The sequence below is a fragment of the Blennius ocellaris genome, assembly GCF_963422515.1.
Source record: "Blennius ocellaris genome assembly, chromosome: 5".
In the NCBI taxonomy this organism is placed as follows: domain Eukaryota; kingdom Metazoa; phylum Chordata; class Actinopteri; order Blenniiformes; family Blenniidae; genus Blennius; species Blennius ocellaris.
Window position 1 is genome coordinate 12,746,581 of NC_137654.1, and position 20,197 is coordinate 12,766,777.

Genomic DNA, 20,197 nt, shown 5'->3' on the forward strand with positions numbered 1-20,197 from the left:
AAGAAAATCAGGCTCACTGTGGCTCCCTCGTGATGAGTCAGAGGATGTGGTGGAGAGGAAACTTTAAAAAAGCAACAAAAAAAAAGAAAAAAAAATCCAACACATTATACAGAGGTGCCATTTTAGCGTTATAAAAACATGGTGAACCTCAGGCCTATGATGAAGTCAGTTTAGTTTTTGTCTAGTTGATAGATTGATAGATAGATAGATAGATAGATAGATAGATAGATAGATAGATAGATAGATAGATGGATGGATGGATGGATGGATGGATGGATGGATGGATGGATGGATGGATAGATAGATAGATAGATAGATAGATAGATAGATAGATAGATAGATAGATAGATAGATAGATAGATAGATAGATAGATAGATAGATAGATACTCATAACACTCAAAATACCAATGATTTTAAAATATGGGTATATTATTCAAGATGTCTGTAGCAAATTCCAAAGTTATGATTTACTAGCTAATCACTTTACTTGGTCGGAATGGACAAGCCATACGATTCATATTTATTTATTTCAAAAAGAAAGAAAATGTCTAAAACTAATCGTGGAAAGCTCCAAATGTATGTTAACTTTAAAAAAAAAAAAAAAAAAAAAGAACAAGTGGTCAGAGTGAGACGTCGCTCGTTTGCACCCATCCTCCTCCTTCAATGCAGATAATAGGCTCTTGTGTAACCCGCCCCCTATCCCCATCCTTCACTTCCATTGGTTCGCTCCGTCCCTCTCCCTCGCCTCCCATTGGCCCGCTCGCACGGACAATGAGCTCATATTGGTTAAAAATAGTTGGGCTCGCGCGCGTCTAAAAATAGAGGCGTATATAAAGCGGGCGGCTGCGCCGAGCGGCGCGCTAGTCCTGCTCGGCTGGCTGAGACGCAGAGAGGGAGAAAGTGAGACATGCGGAGGGGAGAGAAGGAACCGCCGTATCGTCACTCCCAGCACCCTCCCTCCGGCTCATTCCTCCAACAAAGTGTTGCACCAGAGGCAGCGATTTGTCTTACATGGTGCCCGGCCGCCGCTGCTGGGTGGAGCAGGCAGTGACGAACTTCCTTCCTCTTTGGCTCTTTTGGTTTCGGTGTGAATAAAAACCTCGGGTCCTTCTCCACAAGTAGAGCTCTCGGTAACACGGGAGGTTGTTTTCATAAGTAATGAGCAGCCGTGATATGTCTGCCTAAGTTATAAATACGGGAGTTGTCTCAAGCAACCGGTTTATACCTCCATCAAATCTGCTTCTCTCAGTGGAAACCCTCTGGAGTATTGCTGGAATCATCTGTTCCAAGTCACCAAGATTTGTCATGTTTCTAGTTTTTCTTTTTTTTTTTTTTTATCAGTGAAGGTTAAAATGTGCCCTCCTCCAGGTGAAGACCAGCAATCCTATTCAGTCCGAGGAGCCATAAGTTTGACTCGATTCCTCTCACATCCACCCACTCCTCCTCTGGTGATCCATTGTTGGAGACCTCTCCTCCTACTATCCTTCCATTTTCCATATCTATTTATCCCTCCTCCTCCTCCTCCTACAGCCATATACCACACAGATCTATCATATGAGCTGCTGAAGGTCACCCTCGCTGAATATGTGCCATAAAAAAAAGTGCATGTGCGAGGGAATTCAAACCACCTTATTATATTTTATAGGAATAAAACAGGAATAGAGGCAAGCACTATGAATCAGAAAAGCTCTTCTGCCAGGCGATGCACTGCCACCACAGTGAGAAGGTCCCTGGTTCAACTCCTGGGTTGCAGGCCATTCAATGAATGCATGGATTTTTTTTAAGGTGCTCTGGTTTCTTCCCACAGATCAAAAACATGAGTTTGAGATTATTTCTTGACTCATCGTGGTGAATGTTAGTGTGTTTGCCCTGGTGACTGGTCTGGGTTGTAGCCTGCATTCACTCAGTCAACTGGGACCAAAGCAATGGAGATGGATAAATGTTTATCCTTCACATGAACAGTATCACTACAACGATGGCGACTTCTGTGTTCAATTAAAGAAGCTGCAAGCATAAAAGAAAAAGAAAAAAAAACTGATCACGTTTTTAATTCATGTGAGTGCTGTAAAAAAAAAATACAACTCGAGTATCAGCAGAGGGTTCAGAAACACTGTTCTACATATACCACATGAAAAGAAAATCAGTATATTCCATCATACCACTCATATTTAATCCATTTTATTGCTGGGTTTCCACTCCTCCGCACTGCCTTATACAACTTGCTGTGGATTGTTGGGAGGCAGAGCAGCTCCCCAACGCTCTCCTCTCCTCTCCTCTCCCATCAACATCCAGCATCGGCCCACACAAGCAGAAACTGCCTCACCTCAGCCATCCCACACACTCTCCGGCAGCTCGGCAGTTGTTAGCTCACTCTTCTCCGAGTGGCTTCGTGTCAAGCCTCTGCTCTCCAGTCTGGTAAAGTGTAAAGTGGGGATGTTTCGATATAATTCAGCTTGTGCAGTTGCGAGTTACTTGTCAGCGTTGTTGCGCGTGTAAGCAAGCGTTTGTACCTCGCTCATCTCGCCATGGATTGATTGAGCCCGAAGCGCTTCCCGAGACCACAAAGAATAGCAAGTGGGTGTTATAGAAAGTAATTTATTACACAAACCAAAGCTAGTTTACAAATACAGTTTCCAGTCATGTGCGTGTGTGTATAGTCGAGTATGAACAAAACCACATTTTATATTTACAGACTTTGCATACAGCTTGGTTTTCCTGTTCCTTTGTTTACATCACTGCTTCAGCATCCAAAAAGCAGGACTTAAAAATACAATAACTAGAAATAAAATGACTTGTACATGGAAGAGACGCAATGTTGTTGTTTTTTTTCTTCTTTTGTCTTTAGTTTGTGTTAAAAAAAATAATAAAAAATTCCAAGCCAGCACTCGTGGTCCTAGTGATGCGTTTGACAGGCAGCCGAGAGGCCAGCCTTTCTCCAGACTGCCTGAACAGCAGCTTTTGGCGGGGATGATTGACGGGTCATTACAACCAATTGTAAATCATCAGAAAAAAAAAAACTAAACAATCAGGTAAAGCACAGAAGAAAAGGAAACAAAACTAAAGCAACAGAATAATCCCCTAATCCTCCACCTCTGATTTTCTTTAAAATACTGATAAACATGTTTATGACTTCTTTTCTTAAAAAAAAAAAAAAAAAAAAATGGAAATTAAGTTTAAAAACGAGACTGGTCTCTGGAACAGGCTCCTCCCTGCAGGCCAGAAAGAACAGGAGGGTGTGAAGCCGTCGGGTACAATCACAGGAGGAAAGAAGCCAATTGGTTGCATTTGGAAATGCACAAGTTAAAATATTTCAAATAAAGAGGGTCTGAATGTGAGTGAAGCACTCAGAAAGGTCAGGACACAAACAAGTGGCCTTGATTCAGATTCAATTAACAGAATACTACCTGACATCCACAGGTGTTTTTTTTTTTATACGTTTTTTTTCCCCCCACCTCAGACGAGGTACAAGTAGATTCCTTCCAGCTGAGCAGCCCGACAGTTCTGGTGTTTCCACGCACAGTATTCTGGGTAATGAGGTCATATCACATGTGTTGTGTTCCTCAAACTGGTAACCAGACGGCAGCAGGTACCACCTATAAGTAAAGGTCAATTATTACAACCCCTCAGCACCTTTTCTTTCTTCTTTAAACTCCTCAAAAACCACACGACTTCTTGATTTTGTCCATTTGACCGCTATACATGCCTACACACACATATCAACTATTAATTCTGTTCATTCCAAACAAGGAGACTGGTGGTGTGCATGTAAACGAGGCCTCTCCTCTGCGCGTTCTCGTCCCGGTCTGAAACCGGGAGGAAGACGAGCACCAGCGGTCGGCTTTGTGGAGCGGGAGGGGAGGGGACGGGAGGGGAGCCTCGGCAGTGCGCACAGACTGGAATATGCAGGGCTGAGAGCGACCTTTGTCATCTTGGGGGGGGGGGGGCACGATTCACCTCGCCAGGACGTAAGCAGCCGTCTGGCCTGGACGTAAACTGGACGACGCTGCCGTGGCAACACGTCCTCCACCTGAATCGGGACCAGATGGTGACGGATCAGATCTAATCAGAGGCCGACACAGACGGGTTGCTTTTTTTAAATTCGGACAGCCCGCTGGCCACGAATAATAGGAGCGGTGGATATCAGGTGACTGTGACAGATTATCTGGTTAAAGAGTGGAGCTGGGTCTGTTTGTCGCGCTGCGTCTGTAAGCACAGGATTAGCCGCGGTGAGACTAAATGGCACTGAGGTGGACATGTGAGCGCGTCGTTCCACACCTCTTTGATCACAGGACGCATGAGGCTCCAGCGCCCGGCGGCATGTGACCGATCCTCTAATGCCTGGACGAGTTCTGCTCTTCAAGCTAATAACCCTCACAATGTTTAGAGCGCCGCTAGTGGTCTGCTCAGTTAATGCATGGCGTGAAAAAGCGTTGTCCTGGTCTGGAGGCTACCGTCTCATCGTGGTCACGCCCACACGCCGCGTCTCGTTTCTCCCATCCCTTCAGCTGTCCCCCCCCCCCAGTCCACTGGTGGCTGTTTACAGTGGTACCTATTGAGCTGTGCTGTTTGCCCCGCCCACCTGTCAAGTCAACCCCGGCCACAAAACCTAAACCTGTTTGTTGTTTTTCTCACCCATTCAAAACACAGTCGGCGGGAAACACCACAATTCACAATCAACTTAATGGATTACCAATCATTTTAAATAATAAGGGCCAGGATGAGTCAAGTGGCTTTGTTGTCGCAGTGTTCAGCTGGTGGCTGCTGTGATCGTCCCTCCTTGATAGTAACCCCACAAGTTTACAGCGGTAGTCGTTTACTGTGCTCCGTCCGTCTGTCTGTCCGTCCGTCCGTCCGTCCGTCCGTACACCCCCCCACCCCTCCCTCCCCCCGCATGCCCGACCCCTCTGCGTCAAAGCTTCCCAAACCCAAACCCCAGGGTAAATTCAGTCCAACAAACAGTTTACAGCGGTAATGGTTTACTGCACTTGTTTCATCCCCTCCCTCCCAGTCCCACCTAGTAATCCCTCCGTCCCTCCCGAGGCCGGCCCCCGGGCGTCGTGGCCCCCCGAGTGGAAACAGTCCAAGTGTGCCGGCCGGCCGTTTTTACAGCAGTACACATTTGTTGCTCTTCTTTCCACGGCGGGCTTGGAGCGCCGCCCTTGTGGCCATCTCGAACACCTCCCGCACGCCGTCCTTGGTCTTGGCGGAGCATTCCATGTAGCCGAACGCGGCGATCCGCCCGGCCATGTCCCGGCCCTCCTCCGACTTCACCGGCTCCTGTGAGATGAAGAGGAAAATAAACATTAGATGCTGGAACATCACAAAGAAATTGGAATAGAAACCTCAACCTGAGGTCAGTAGTTTTATATGAAAACTGCTCAACCTCAGCTTCATTCAGCTGCTATATGAGGGAAAACCATGACGAGTTTGTGCTCCAGCTTCTAAAAATGTCCCCAAACATGTGGTTGACCTCATTATTTCACGCGGGTGATTTAAACGGCACACATGTGAGCGAGGAGAAAATGAAGGAGCGAGGCACCTGCTTCATCTTGGCCAGCTCCCGACGCGTGTGCTCGTCGTTGCGCAGGTCCTTCTTGTTTCCTACCAGGATGATGGGGACGTTTGGGCAGAAGTGTTTCACCTCGGGGGTCCACTTCTCTGGAATGTTTTCTGTGACAAAGAGAGAGACCAGACAAGATGAAGACGCATCAATAAAGCTTAGTCAGACAGTCCATTTACTATGCGAGCTTGCATTTTAAACCCTCATTTTGATCCGGCTCGCACAGAAGCGCACATTTCCATTTTTCCAGCTATGGATAAACCTTTAGCAATTTCAGCCTGTCATGACTGAATAAAAGGAAACACTGACAGAACTATTAAACCGGTATTTGCATATTTCCCAGTATGATGCGTACGTCACTAAGCCTTTGCAACCCTGTGATCGAGGAGAGCTGTATTTTCTCCTGCCTCTGTGCTTTTCACTTAAAGGAAAAACATAGGAAAGGAATGGGTGGTAAATATTAATAACCAAGTAAATAATCCAAAATTTAAAGAGGGGGAGCGGCAACATTTTCCTTTTTGTACAACTAAAATAAAACCACAGAAGTAATGTGATACAGCAGTTAGGATATTTACCAAGCAAACACCAACAAAAACTGTTAGTTTATCAGTGTGGAAGCTACTTTAACAAGAAATGTAATGTGTGACGACATAGACTAACTCCAGACTTCCACTACGATAAGTCTTTGGTTTACTACAGATCCAACGTTTAAACTCTGGACCCTTATCTTTTTTTTGTAGCTTCATTCACACATGATCAGTGAAGAGTGGTTCCTAGTCACAATGAGGGAAAAGGCCCAGCTTATTGTTTCATACAGGACCGTCTGCCACTGCGTGACAAATGTCTAGTTTCAGTGTGTGCATATGCAAATGTCAGCACTTCCTCTGTCCAAGGCAGGAAAAGGCACACAATCTCTAGACCCCAGAAATAACTTGTGATCAAAACGGAAAGATGACAGAGGAAGTGGGAGAAAAAGACCCGAGACTTGGTGTTTTATGTCAGTGGACGGCGTCGCACTCACCCAAGCTGTCGGGGCTGTCTATGGAGAAGCACATGAGGATGACGTCAGTGTCTGGGTAGGAGAGAGGTCTCAGCCTGTCGTAGTCCTCCTGACCCGCCGTGTCCCACAGAGCCAGCTCCACCTGACACAGAGAGGATGGACAAGAGACATGAGACGAGAAACGCACAAGGAGGATATGAAACCCGTCTCACCATCCACCATCAACATGGCGTTCGCGATGAAGGCAGCAAATAGGCCGGTAAAGGACAAGAGTAGATTTAACCCTCATCAAATGGAGGGGAAAAAAAGAAGAAGAAGAAAAAAAGAAGGCATAATTTGAATCATATGTTAATGGAAAATAGTATCTCTTAGATGTCATTTGAAATAACAAATCAGTGTTGATGTAAGCAACACCTCGATCTGCAACACAAATGCATGTTCTACATTAAATATTACTGTTTGCAATTTTCATCTGAACAGCGAAGCAAAAAGGAAAAAAAAGGAGGAAAAAAAATGGAATCTCAATGACGGTCACAGAATCCTGTGTGAAAAGACTGCAGTGCTAAATGGGGAAAGAAAACCGGATCAAGACGTTTTCAAGAAGTGTGACACTTTTAGAAGTAGCTGGGGTCCTCTGCAGCAGCTCAGAGAGGGGGAGGGCTGAGGAACCAACCAACCAATAAAGACTCAACGTCCCAGAATCCCATTAGGCAGAATGAGGTCAGGTTTTGTGAGTTTGTGATTGATGAGCGAGGCCGTGTGTTGCAGTCACCCAGAAAGGCAAACATACGGGACAATAAAATTACAGGGGACGCCGACTCCATTTGTGTGGGCGTATCCACACGAGATGAGTGCAGATTAAGACGATTGGATTCGACAAACTCGTAGAAATACAGCGAGATCGGGGTACAAAATGAGCAGACTTTGCAGATGACTGCGGCAGTGTGAGGGAAGATGTGAAAACGGAACGCCACAGTGTTCTCACCACTTGCTCACTTGGCCCTGAAGGTAGAATTAAAGCGCCGAGCATGATCAAGCACCCAGGGAACAAAACTAGCCTGACACCAGTGCAAAATCCAGCTCAGTCTAACACGTGCAGGGATGTGTTGTCACATTCACAATCGTCTCCATCAGTACAAAGAATAAAAAAATTTGTTTTATTCCTTTAGGTCAAAGTGTGGGAGGTTGAACAATACTGATAAATACTCATTCTCACATCGCATAGAGTAGATATTCTTGGTTTGATGTTGGATCTCCTGATGGTTTTCCGTGCAACTCATGCGTAGCTTACCACCATCGAATATGGAGTGTATGAATCACGTAATGTTAAAGCGTCTGAGCGCCGCAAAAAGTGTTATATAAAACCCATGAATTATTATTTATATTATTATTATAATAACTCATCGGCAATACACAGCATCAGGACAATTAGTGGCAGTCTTACCTGTTTACCGTCCACCTCAATGTCGGCAACATAGTTCTCGAACACGGTGGGGACGTAGACCTCGGGGAACTGGTCCTTGCTGAAGACGATCAGAAGGCAGGTCTTTCCACAGGCTCCATCTCCAACAATCACCAGCTTCTTCCGGATGGCAGCCATCCCTGTGCACGAAACAACACGATTTGTAATAACCTTTGTGGCATATAGTGATGCACCGCTGCCCCATCCGCTAGTATAGTTGACACATTTCACCACAGTGTTGAAAAGTAGCGCTCAACCTCATGTTCAAATCCCCTCGAGGGTGCAGCAAGATGATTAATGGGAAGAAAAAAAATTCAAGACAGAAATGTAATGGTCTTTGTATTTGTGATTAATGCCGTTCCTGGGAATGAGGAAGTCTCACAAACCTCGAGGCTTATTTAATAACTACACAGACAGCATGACGGGGAAAGGAATCATTTCATATTTGAGGATGAGGCCGTCATCATCGTGCGGGTATTCAAAGACACAAACGTAAAGAACTGCATCCAAATCAACAAAATGCTGCCAACAAGAAGGCACAGGCCTTGGAAGAAAAAAAATGGACAAAGTAAAAACCTAATGTCCCATGATGTGGAAGCATATATACATCATTTGTTGTTTTGTTGAATGTTCCCGCAAATAAACATTCAAATCACAACATTGCAGTCAGTGGTCAATGACTTCTGTCACTTTCCAACAGTCATGTGAGCATAAACAATTTTTGAAAGAGACTACTTGTTATCTGATAGACATTTTTGAGAATGTTTTTCAGAGTTAGGAAACTATGTTATCAGTTTACTGTAGCCACATTGTTTAACCTGTCTCTCAAAAAACCAAACAAACAAACAAACAAAAAAAACCTTAATGCAAAGTTGTGCAATGTATTATAGTGAATCTAATTAAGTGGATTACGGCTCTCTTCTAGCATGTGATAAACAGCTTGCAGTCTTCAGGTGAGTGCGTATGGACTCCGATTAAATGGGAATTGTCCTTTCAGGGAGAGGTCACGGTTTTCCAAGGTTGGTCAGTGTGGTTGATACCTGGCCTATTCATTTAAAGACGAACGGGACACAGGCAGCCTCTCAGAGCTACCAGGAAGTAAAAACCGAGCATAGCTTCCAGCAATCGATGACAGCAGAAGAGCCAACAGGCGTAGGTGTGAGAATGACCTTACCCAACTGAGCTATGGGAAGTTGGGGCAAACTGAGCGAGAGGCGGTCTTGTGTCATACGGCCACAGCTGCTTGGATCACTCCATATTGGGAAATAACATTTAGTGAAATGTCACCAACACAGGAACTACGTGAAACCATAACTGATATTCAGCTGAATGGATCCCAATACACTTATTAGCGAATGTGCAAGTGGTGGAAATGCAGTCGAAAACAACCAGAATTAGAGTCACATTTTACATACAGCCTGATCTAACCCACAAACAGGAAAATAGCAATTTTCCCTACTGGCACGTGCCAGAACTGATCCCCAGAAAAAGCTGGAGATGTTGGGTGTGGACATACGGGAAGAGTTTCTTAATTCACAACGTACACATCAAATGCTCCACATTTGTCACGGTGGCAGAGCTGGAGGAACGCCAAAGCAGTGCACAGACTTTTTAACTGCACAAGGACAACAGGACCTCACATGGGGAGGGCGATAAATCACAGCTCCGAACGGTTATTTCCTCCACGAAGCAAGGAGGTGCAGCGGCGGGCGGTGTCAATCACGTTATTCCACCCTGCCATCTCCATCACAGGGCCCAGAGACAATTCTCCTCACAACTAGTCTCGTCTTCGTCGCTCCTGGCTGTCATGTTAGCGTGTTAGAGCAAAGGGACAAGAGGATTATGCATGTTTCCATAAGATTTTTTGGGATATAAACCGGATCAAAGTCTTTTTTAGAATGATCTCTGCCTCCACCCATCAGCACTTCTTGGCCTGATGTTTTCACATACTCAAAGCGACAATCGTTGCCAGCACGATCAGCTCATTTTGGACAAAAAGGCAGGGTTTCTTTAAAAAAGCCCAGCATATTTGAATATGCTTCCTGCAGTGACATGCTCCCACAGAAGGCACCTGCTGCGGTACATCAGTCCCCCTACTTAACGCTCATACTGAATGTGTGACAACTCACTGAGATGATTAAAATACAGACAAAGGCAGTTTAATCGCTCTTGTCAGTTAAAATTGACTTTCAGTCTCACAGCCCTTCTTTTAATGCCCCCTGACTCCCATTAGGGTTCCACTCCGAAATGCACCAGTGCACTGCGAGGTGCTGCGAGGCTCCTATAAATGGTAGATGAATACTCTAAGTAGGACAGCAATGTCAAAAAAGATCAGTCCACTCCCTTTATGACTTGAGGAAAAAGGAGAAAGACAAAAAGGGGGCAGCCATAGCCTCAAGCTGGATGTCTGGTCAGTGTTAGGATTGTTTGACCGTCGGGTGAAATGAGTATGTGTTACCCTCCTTACAGTAACGGCTGCCCTGGTGTCTATCAGCAAATTATCAAAGCTACAAACAACACTTTACAGCGAACAGAGGTCCCGACGCTGGGAGTAACAGAGAGCAGCATCTAAGCTTCAATGTCATTTGTACACTATAAATTAACAACATTATATAAACCTTTGTACAGGAAACTTAAAACATAATCCAGACAAAACACAACAAGGAAGGATGTAATGAGCAGGAGAGGAAGATAACAGGAAAATCTCCATTAGGAGCTGAGATTATTGTGTCTGAACCAACAGAAAGTCCATTTTACAAGAAAAGAAAATGTCAATGTCAACATTAGTGTTACCATTTTACTGCAGTACTGCAATTCATACAGGAAAACACTGAATACACAAATGTCATCTACTTAAAATACAAAATGTACATTAGAGGTTGGTAATATGAGGATGATTTATCTTAATATTATCCTTCACATTATTGTAAAATTAAAAACATTTCTACACTTTGGAATTAGCACTCACTGATGAGGACAAAAAAAAAACAAAACCAGACTGTTCAACTTTTGTGTATTCTATGTGTAATAAAATTACTTCACAAAAGTGTTCACACAACGTACATGTGCACAAATCCAGCCAACGTTGATATTATTGTGGTGTCATCGGATTCTTTCTCAAGCAACAGAAGTAGCTGCTGTGCAGATGTTTGCAGGTCTGTTATTATTCTTGCTCAGTCTTGTGCATGAAGTTCAAAAATGTGTTTTGCACCTTCTCCAACAGAATGACCTTGTTTGAATGCAAAAAAAAACCAAGAAAATAATGTTACGTTTTAATATAAACAAACACTCTTGTCAGCTTCAGGATTGAAGGGCTTACACACGTCAGTGCCCACAAAACACTCTGAAAACCAAGGAAGACACACTGGCTGGTTTTCAAACCACAGCTGTGAGCCTCAATTTGATCGATCCAACTAACAGAATGTGAAATCACCACCAACCATGCACACCACTACCTGCGGTTGCTGTGAATAACTCCAATTTCAAAGTCACTGTGAAATTAAAAATGCCTGTAGAGCAGTGCTAATGACGCAACACCCGAACTACAGCCTGTTGGACAACCAGACACTGAGCTTTATTACCCAACCCCAAGTACAAATAATTGCATACGCAAGCTATCCTGACGGGCACAGCGACAAGTGACCACAACCCGATCAATTATAATCCAGCTGGATAAGAAGGACTGGGCGACATGTGCAAATCCACACCCCATCTGTGTTTGCCAGCAAGAGACCAGGAGATGAAATTATAAGAGACAAATAAACAATGGATAAGGAGCGACGTGGAGCACCCCAATAGGATCAAGTTAACAAAGAGGATTGATACGTAGCAAGGAACCGGAAACACCCAGGTGACAAACAATGTCTGGGGAGGAGGACGACAGCTGACACCAATCCGTCACAAACAATACACGCATCATCCGACTCGCCCCAACAAAATGTTTACCGGAAGAAGTTCACAATAATTTGATAAAAAAAAACAATGAATTTGTTGAAAAGAATACTTTGGAAGCGTTATCGCTCCGTGCAGATGGTCAAATCCTGTTAGCTGTCCTCTCAAACAGCCGGTATGTGTGACAGCAGGCTGGATCATCACACCAACCTGTGCGTGTGTGTGTGTACATAACCAGTTGTCCAACACAAAGCCATTCTGTGGCTGCTTCGCTGATCAATCAAGTGTTAAGTGAAAAAGTATTCATTAGGCATTGTGAGCGTGTATGACACAGCTTTTAATGTATTATTAAAGTGGTTGTTGTGTACTTGATGATTCATCATCCCATCCTCTAAAAAGACCACACAGTGGCTACGGATGCTTGTGTGTGTGTGTGTCAGGAAATAACCCATGCAGTCGTCACAGCAGAAAATTAGTCCCAGCTAACACACCACTGGCTGATAAAAAATTTCAATCTGACAGAAAGTTGGCGAGAAAATTTCATCTGCCACTCGACAGTACTTCTGTGGGGAAAAAAGTATTTTAATTAATCCATCAGAGTGAAAGGAAAATGATCTCTCCCATAAAAAATAAACAATGTCCAATCCGGGCACGCTGTATGGACATTTGATTAGATTTTTTTGTCTGAATGCAACAGTCTGTCTTGTCTTCATGGAGTGTTCCACAATAACAGATCCAGTCTGTGTTTGAGTATCAAACAGGGCTTTTTGAGGAAGTTTCACCAATGTAGATTCATCAAAGTTACATTATTCCATGAAAAAGCTTCATTTAAAGTTAAAAGTAATGTCAAAGATAGAAGTCCTGAGTATTGATGGCCACAAACTGTATAGTTCTCATCTATGTGGAGCTAGTTTAGAAGATTGTATTTGACTTGGGGTGGTGAATTGATTGTGGCTTCGAGAATCACAATCACTTTAAGACACCTTATTGTGTTTAATACATGATTGACAATTTGATGTAAGTGAAAGATTGATGAAATGTTAATCATCAAATCAATTCTTGATATTAATTTCAATGTTGCAGTTCAAATCTTATGTTAATTATAGTCGTATTATCTTCTAAAACCTTCATCAATGTATTCTTTCAACATTGCAATAATTTCTGTTACTACAAATGATTATTAATGGATCCCAGAGAAAACTGAAGAACCATCCAGGGTGTATCCTGAATTTGCAAACAAACCACTGAGAACGCCACAGTGTCCTAAAGACACTAATATTCTTAAACACCCAGCTATGTTGTATATCTACTGCTCTGTACTGGTTCTGAAATATACTTAAGTGTGACTGTTAGAAATAATTGAAATCAATACAAAAATCAGAATTTCTCAATAATCTCCCCAAAGTATAATTTTAAACTAACAGTGTCTTTGGTACATTGACAAACATTTCTTTGTGATGCTGGAAATGACGGAGTGGCGGCATAAGGAACACAGTGGAAACATCGACACTTTCTTTGGCACATACATCTATATTGAATCGACCGAGGAGACGGATCCAAGCAAATATTGGGGATAGCTTTTTTTGGTGTTATTTTTCAGGTCAAAGTTGGATTAAATACAGAGTAAGCCTTAAAGTATAGCAGATCTCGCAGAACATTCGCTATGGATACTGATCAGTTGCCACGACCCATCTCCCCTGCTGAGGAATCCAGTCAACACCTTTGACGGTGACGGCATATGAAAACCTGCAGTAAAACCTCACACACACTCCTGCTGCTCAAGCAGCCTCTACATATGCTGTCTTTTAATACTACGACACTGACCGTGAATAGGTCGACAACATAAAGGTTTTCGACCAAACCTGTGCCATTATCATTGTGATCATAACTGGTATAACACAAGTTATTTTTTATAACGAAATTATCAAATCATTTCATACCAAGTCTTTGTTGGTCCTCAACACTTACCTAGCTGGTTTGTCTTTACTGTGACGTGCCAGAAAAATAAAAGTTGTGCGTACTAAGATGTTCCAGTGTTCATTTCATCAAACATTGGTGTTGGGTTTTTATATATATATATATATATATTTTTTTTTTTTCTCCACTGGGTGGGTCACCAGAAAGATGGCGTCATCACACAGGCAACAGATGGCTAGTGAGTCCGCAGTGGAAGAATGGGAGGGTGGTCGACAGCTAAACTCAACCACATCACAACACACTGTACACATGGCATATGGGGGGTGAAGGGGTGAAGGGGTGGGGGGTGGGACTGTTCCTACACCGACGTTCAGGAAAGAATAATGTCAACCTAAAAAAAACAAAACAAAAAAAAACTACACCTCCCCCAAAGTTGAAATATCGCCTACCATTGACACCTGGAAATGCTTGAAACACTTTATAAGTGGCTCACATTTCCGTGTTATTTGTGTCATATGATGTTTAATCATTATATTACAAAATAAGCTTCCAGTTGTAGGATGTGATGAACCTGGAAGAAGCCCGACGAGCCGAGGCGCCTCATTGTTTGTTACGGCTCAACAATCTAGGCCAGTCTATGCAGAACACTTTAAATGCTTTTCTAAGTTTGTATACTTCGTCTAAAGCCAACTACAGAGCCTGGCTGATGCGTTTCTCCCACTTGAATTTCTATCCTGAACCCGGAGCGGGTGTCTTTCCACCATTTTTTTTTTTTTTTAAACGCCAGAGAAAACTGCGGAAGAGGCAGAGCTCGAGGTCGCTAACTCGGCTACCGTTAGCCTGCCTCGCTAGCACGGCCTCTTCAAAAAGCTCCACATAACTTTAACAAACCCCCCGCCCCACTTTTAAACACGACAACACGACAGAAGCGGCGATTTGTAACCCGGAAAGTAGTTTACCTTCAGTTTATGTGCCGTGCAGTGGTATTTTTCGGGGTTTTCTCTGCGCCGAGTCGCTCGCTGCTTCCTCCAGTCTCCGTCTGATACAATGAATTACTTCACGGGAGCGCGCAGCCCGGGCTTGGAGTTTCCAGCTGGGGGGGAGGGGTGTCGGGCACGAGCCCGAGAGCCACACCTGCGCGGGCACGAGGCGGTGCGCGTGTGAGGAAATGTCGGTGCCATTAAACAGCGTTTATTTTCAGATGTGTTCTCATTCAGAGTAGGACGTTTATTGTAAAACCTGTTTTTTTTTAACGAATTGTTATTATTATTATTATTATTATTATTATTATTATTATTATTACTAGCAATGTAAATAAATATGTAAGGAAAAATCTCAAAATGTATCACGGCTGTCTTAAAGACCAGAGAATTTTTTTTAACAGAAAGTTGAAAGAAAACGTTTTTCTGATTTAGTTCAAGCCTTTAAAAGTGATGAATATCATTTAATGTGGACTAAACTGTGGTTTGTCTTTTGAAGCGCAATTCGAGCTCTCATAAAGTACGAGTGTACTTAGTGCGCCACCTGGCGGCTGAGTTAGGTATTTCAACACATTCAGAATAAAGCTTTATCCATTTGTTCCCAAATTTTCGTTACCCCTATTATAAAAAATACAAATCATTAAATGTTTGATACAAACTTAAAATGTATCATTAATCCGATCATTTAAAATAAAACAAATCAAATCAACTTTGAAATGATTTAAAGTGCATTATTATGTCTTACAACTGGTGTATTTCAGTTTTCAGCATTCAGTATTTTTAATATAGGCAAAAAAAAATAAAAAATTGACTCGCCAAGCAAAATTAGCCAGATTTAGATTCAGATTCAGATTCAGATTCAGATCAGCTTTACAAACTCAAACAAGACTCAATGTCATCTCCTCACTCAGCCACTAAATAAAACACGTCTTTTTAAACATTTTGTCATAGAGCTAGGGGATATCGATGCTGTGTATCCACATACATTGGATTTCCACCAATTTAGAAGAAGCTGAGCTCGACGTGTATGACTGACCAGTTTGGTTGAAGCCAGGAGCTTCACCTCGGGTAGCTGCACCACACCAGGTGAAGCAGATCCACTACAACACAGGATCCTTTCTACTGCAACTATTCTTGATTTTAAGAACCCGATTGACATGGCCTCCTTCACTTCACAGGTTTGACATACATTTACTGTCAACATCACATTGGTCTTCACATTGAGAACTGTCCCCCCCTCCAAAAAAAAATCCATCTTTATTACCAGTGGGCCAAAGTTTGACTGAACACTTTTACTAGAGGGATTTATGAAAATTGTAAACCTGATACATCAATGAAAACACATACAACTAATGTCTTGAACAATAGTTCTGTATTGAGTTTGTTTTTGGATTTTTGGAAAGAGGTTTGTGGGCCACAGAGCAGGAACAGGGTGCCAGTTGGCCATTTCTGATGGAGAAACGTCCACTTAACACTGCAGCTTAATGATATTTTTTGGGTCCCAAATCAAATATGAAAGATCCAAATTTTCTGTTGAAAAAAAAAAAAATGACAATGCAACACCAGTGTTTAAACATAGAACATAAATGAAAAAATATTTAATAAACTAAATATTTCATGAGGAGGAACAAGACTGTATGAGCCTATATATAAAAATACAAAGAAACAAATTAATGCATAATATTGTCTATTAATTAGCCTCGCTAATTTGAAAACATCTTTAAAAATACAAATAAATGTATCCAAATCTTGAACAAAGGAAACATGTGTGCTGGAATGAGGTTTATTCCAAAAAGATGTGCTGAGAGGAAAAGAACAATAGTAACATATAATATAAAAAGTACTTTGAAAAACATTCAATAAATGTGCACCTTACATGAATTAAAAGCAAACAAGTTAGATCTGTATTTTTCATTTACAATTTCAGGAATGCTCCTGTGGTTTGGCAGTGAGCAGCCAGCGAGCACAGTGAGGATGATCCGGTTTGACTCTGGATTGTAGTTGGGTTCCTTTCTGTGTCGAGTTTGCATATTCTCCCCGAGCGTGCAGTTTCCTTCACGCACTATCTGATTCCCCACAAAAACATGCCAACTGGTGACATGATTTTTTTCCCCCAATGAATATGGAGTTTGATAATCGCTTCAATCCAGTGTTTTTCTTTTTAATCCAGATGAAGTGTGTTAAATTCACAGTCACACCTGTAAAGGAATTCCTCTTTTGAAATGAACAAATGAAAATACAAGTTGTCCTCATGAATGATTCAGACTGTACACGTGTATGTATACTAAAAGAACAAAGCTACAGAGCCCAGTGTTCATACAATCTGTTTTTAATTTCATATAGATAAAGAAACATATTTAACCTAAAACAAAATTCTGTGCGACAGCCACAGTTACAGAGCGAAAAGAGTCATTAGTGTGAAGAGGGTCAAGAGACTGATACAGTGAATGAAATCAGTGAAAACGATTTAATAAAAAAAAAAAATAATAAATCCACCATTGACCTTTGACAAGAGAAGGAAGAGAACAACCAGCAGCGATCAGAGTTCAATCCAGAGGGTTTTGTTTTGTTTTGTTTTGTGTTGTTTTGATCTTCAGGTCACAGGGGGTGCTGTTCTTCCAAACTCACCGCTCCTTCTCTTTCATCCCCCAAATCTGAAGGTGACGTGTTGTTGTCAGGCAAAGTGGCTCAACGATTCGACAAAGTCACCATCTGCACATGCAGCTACCAGAACACAGCAGAACTGTTGATGCAGACAAGAATTACAACAAACGAAGAGGAAAATCAAGCCAATAAAAGTAAGCAAATGAAGACTCGTGTGATTTAAGACTTTAAAATGGCTCGATGTAAAATGAACGTCTCGCTTTTGTGGGACATTAACGTGGGGGCGTCGAGTCGCTTTGTTCACCTGACTTTCACAGATCTGTTTGTTTGCCGAGCACCAGAAAGTAAACGTGGATCACATCAAAGTTTGGCCAGAGACCTCCAGGATGGGGTTTCTTTCTTTTTTGATTCAACACACCTTGTCAAGATGAAATCAGGGCCATTGTTTTTTTTCTTCTTCTATTATAACACTTTTAAATACACAACATGTGAGAATGTTCACTTAAAACATTGAAATGTTGGGGGGGGGGGGAAAGGGCTGAACAAATAATGTGTACTGTACTGGAGGTGTATCTTCATACATCCATTCTGCAATCCTGTTTGTTTGGACTGAATCACCGTAGAGCCCAGTAAAGCAGTTGTTTAGCTCGTGCCTCAGGATAAATAATATTACGGAGCCTTCATATAGCTAAAGCCAAGCTGTATGTACAAGACTTTGAAAGCAATCGAATAGAACTTTAAAACACATTTTACGCCGACATGTCCCCCTGCAAACAGTACATTTCAGAAGATGAGCCACGTTTTCCTTTCAGGATGAGGCGGGTTCTTTATCATACGCGCTTAACAGAATGACAAACGGCTCAGATTTCAGAGCAACTGCAATAGTTTGGTAAAGCCAGAAGATTTTGCGAGGAGTCAGGGCCTGCTACCGACATGCAGTGCAGAATGAACACGATTCGACACCGCCTCGCTCACTTCTACAGAGAAGTACATTATTATTCTCATTTGTCCAAACTTGTAATCAGGACTTTGAACTGTGAAGAGAGTCATACAACCGAGGAAGGGAAACAAAAAAGTAGTGAATAGAGAAGTAGTGTGGGTGATTCCTATCTTCCATCAGCCACTTAGACAACAGAAGAAACTGCAGACTGGATGATGGAGGGTTTTTAAAGTCGGCATGCCTCCGGTGCTTAAACAGGATAATTGTGTTGAGGAAGGAGAAGATCTGCAGATAAATGGGAGTGTGTTGCCAGCAGAGCGTGGCGTCGGATCGCTCCGGCTCCGGCGTTCATCAGCCTCGCCTGCACCCGTTCAGATTTGCCTCCACAGAAAACTGCAATTATTCAAGCAGCATTCTCCCGCTTTAAAGACGTTTACAGGGAGAGCAAACAGGAATCCAGAAGGGGAAAAAAACAAACAAAAAAAACAAAACATCAAGATGTGAAGAAAGTCTGGCTCAAACTCAAAACGACCAACATCCAGATTCCTTCTCCCTGATAAAACTTACACAACTTCGCACGTTGTGCAAGTTTACAGTGATCTGCAGGCGTTTTGGAGGTTTCTTTTACCGCAATGCTGATTTTTTTGACTGTGCGGGGGGAGCGGAGTGACGGAACGTTTGACAGCTGCTTCCAGACTGCGACGGCCTGAACACGACACAAACTTACACCTGAGAGCAGTTTGAGATTTTTCCGACAACGCCTCTTTAGATTCAGCACTGAAACGCTAATATTCACTGAAAGGAGCAAGTCCGACACCGTGAAGCAAGAGGACCACGAAGTCAACAGGAGGAGAAACGGGAAAGAACACGCAGCTTCTAATATGGCTTATCATTTTCCCCTTCAATCACAATTCATCAGAAAAAAAAACACAACAACACAACAACAACACCCCCAAAACACACAAGAACCGTTCTGCCGAGTTACGGAGAGACAAGTTTACAGACCTTCTCTAGTTTTACCAAACGATTTCTGCCAATTGTTTAAAAAGCAAAGAGTCTGGTTCTGGAACGTTATACCCCGACACAACATCACGTTTCAGAAATCTGACTGAGATGAGATTGACAGCTTTGCAACAAATTAAAAAGTGCTCAGTTTGTACCAAAAAACAAAAATCAAAGGTTGATCAATCATAACTTCATTTGAAGTTTTCCACATGTCGGGGCATTTGTTACTGAGGTCTCTGTAGATTTCTGTAATACATGCAACAAGCTTTGTATTATTAGATAAAGCACCTAACTGTGAATGAGCTTTCTATGTTTTATAGACGTTTTGTGTAATTTGCCACCTGTGAAAACTCTGTGTCACATTTAGTTTAACCTCCAGGGCTTTGCTTCGAGAAAAGGAAATGAATAAATCGGACAAATGATCCATGTGGTGGTGTTCCACGCGCAACGTTTTGCACATTTCATTCTGCGTCGCCACAAACGAGAAACAAGGAAATGTGCTTTCTTAACTCGTTTAACAATCTTTTAACTTCCCGCTCACACGTTTGGCAATCTTGTTTCAACTTATCACTGTAATTTTAACATCTGAACTCATTTGTAGCCTGTCGATAATTGTAATTAAAGGAGACACTTGGGGAAATTGGGAAGTCATTGATTTGATAGTTCCCATAACAGAATGTGACATTTACACTGCGGGATGTTCACGGACGTAACGGAGAGCGCGTCAGTTTGCGGTCATCGAAATGGAACGACGTCGCTGCCCCATCAGCCTCTTGGTCAAAATGAATTCTTCCCTTCCTGAAGGAAGGTGAGGAGGGGAGCGAGTGCCGGGCTGAC

The 20,197-nt window shown here is 42.6% G+C and overlaps 1 protein-coding gene across 1 annotated transcript; it reads right to left on the bottom strand.

Annotated features, from left to right (window-relative positions):
* Positions 1-2,580: 2,580 nt before the first annotated feature.
* Positions 2,581-14,873, bottom strand: rhoab (ras homolog gene family, member Ab). The gene is made up of 5 exons (XM_080496594.1): positions 14,791-14,873; positions 8,006-8,163; positions 6,583-6,703; positions 5,541-5,671; positions 2,581-5,278 (listed from the first exon to the last, which is right to left on the bottom strand). Exons 2-5 carry the CDS (start codon positions 8,159-8,161, stop codon positions 5,105-5,107), a joined length of 582 nt encoding a protein of 193 aa, XP_080352720.1. The 5' UTR covers positions 8,162-8,163; positions 14,791-14,873; the 3' UTR covers positions 2,581-5,104.
* Positions 14,874-20,197: the final 5,324 nt, after the last annotated feature.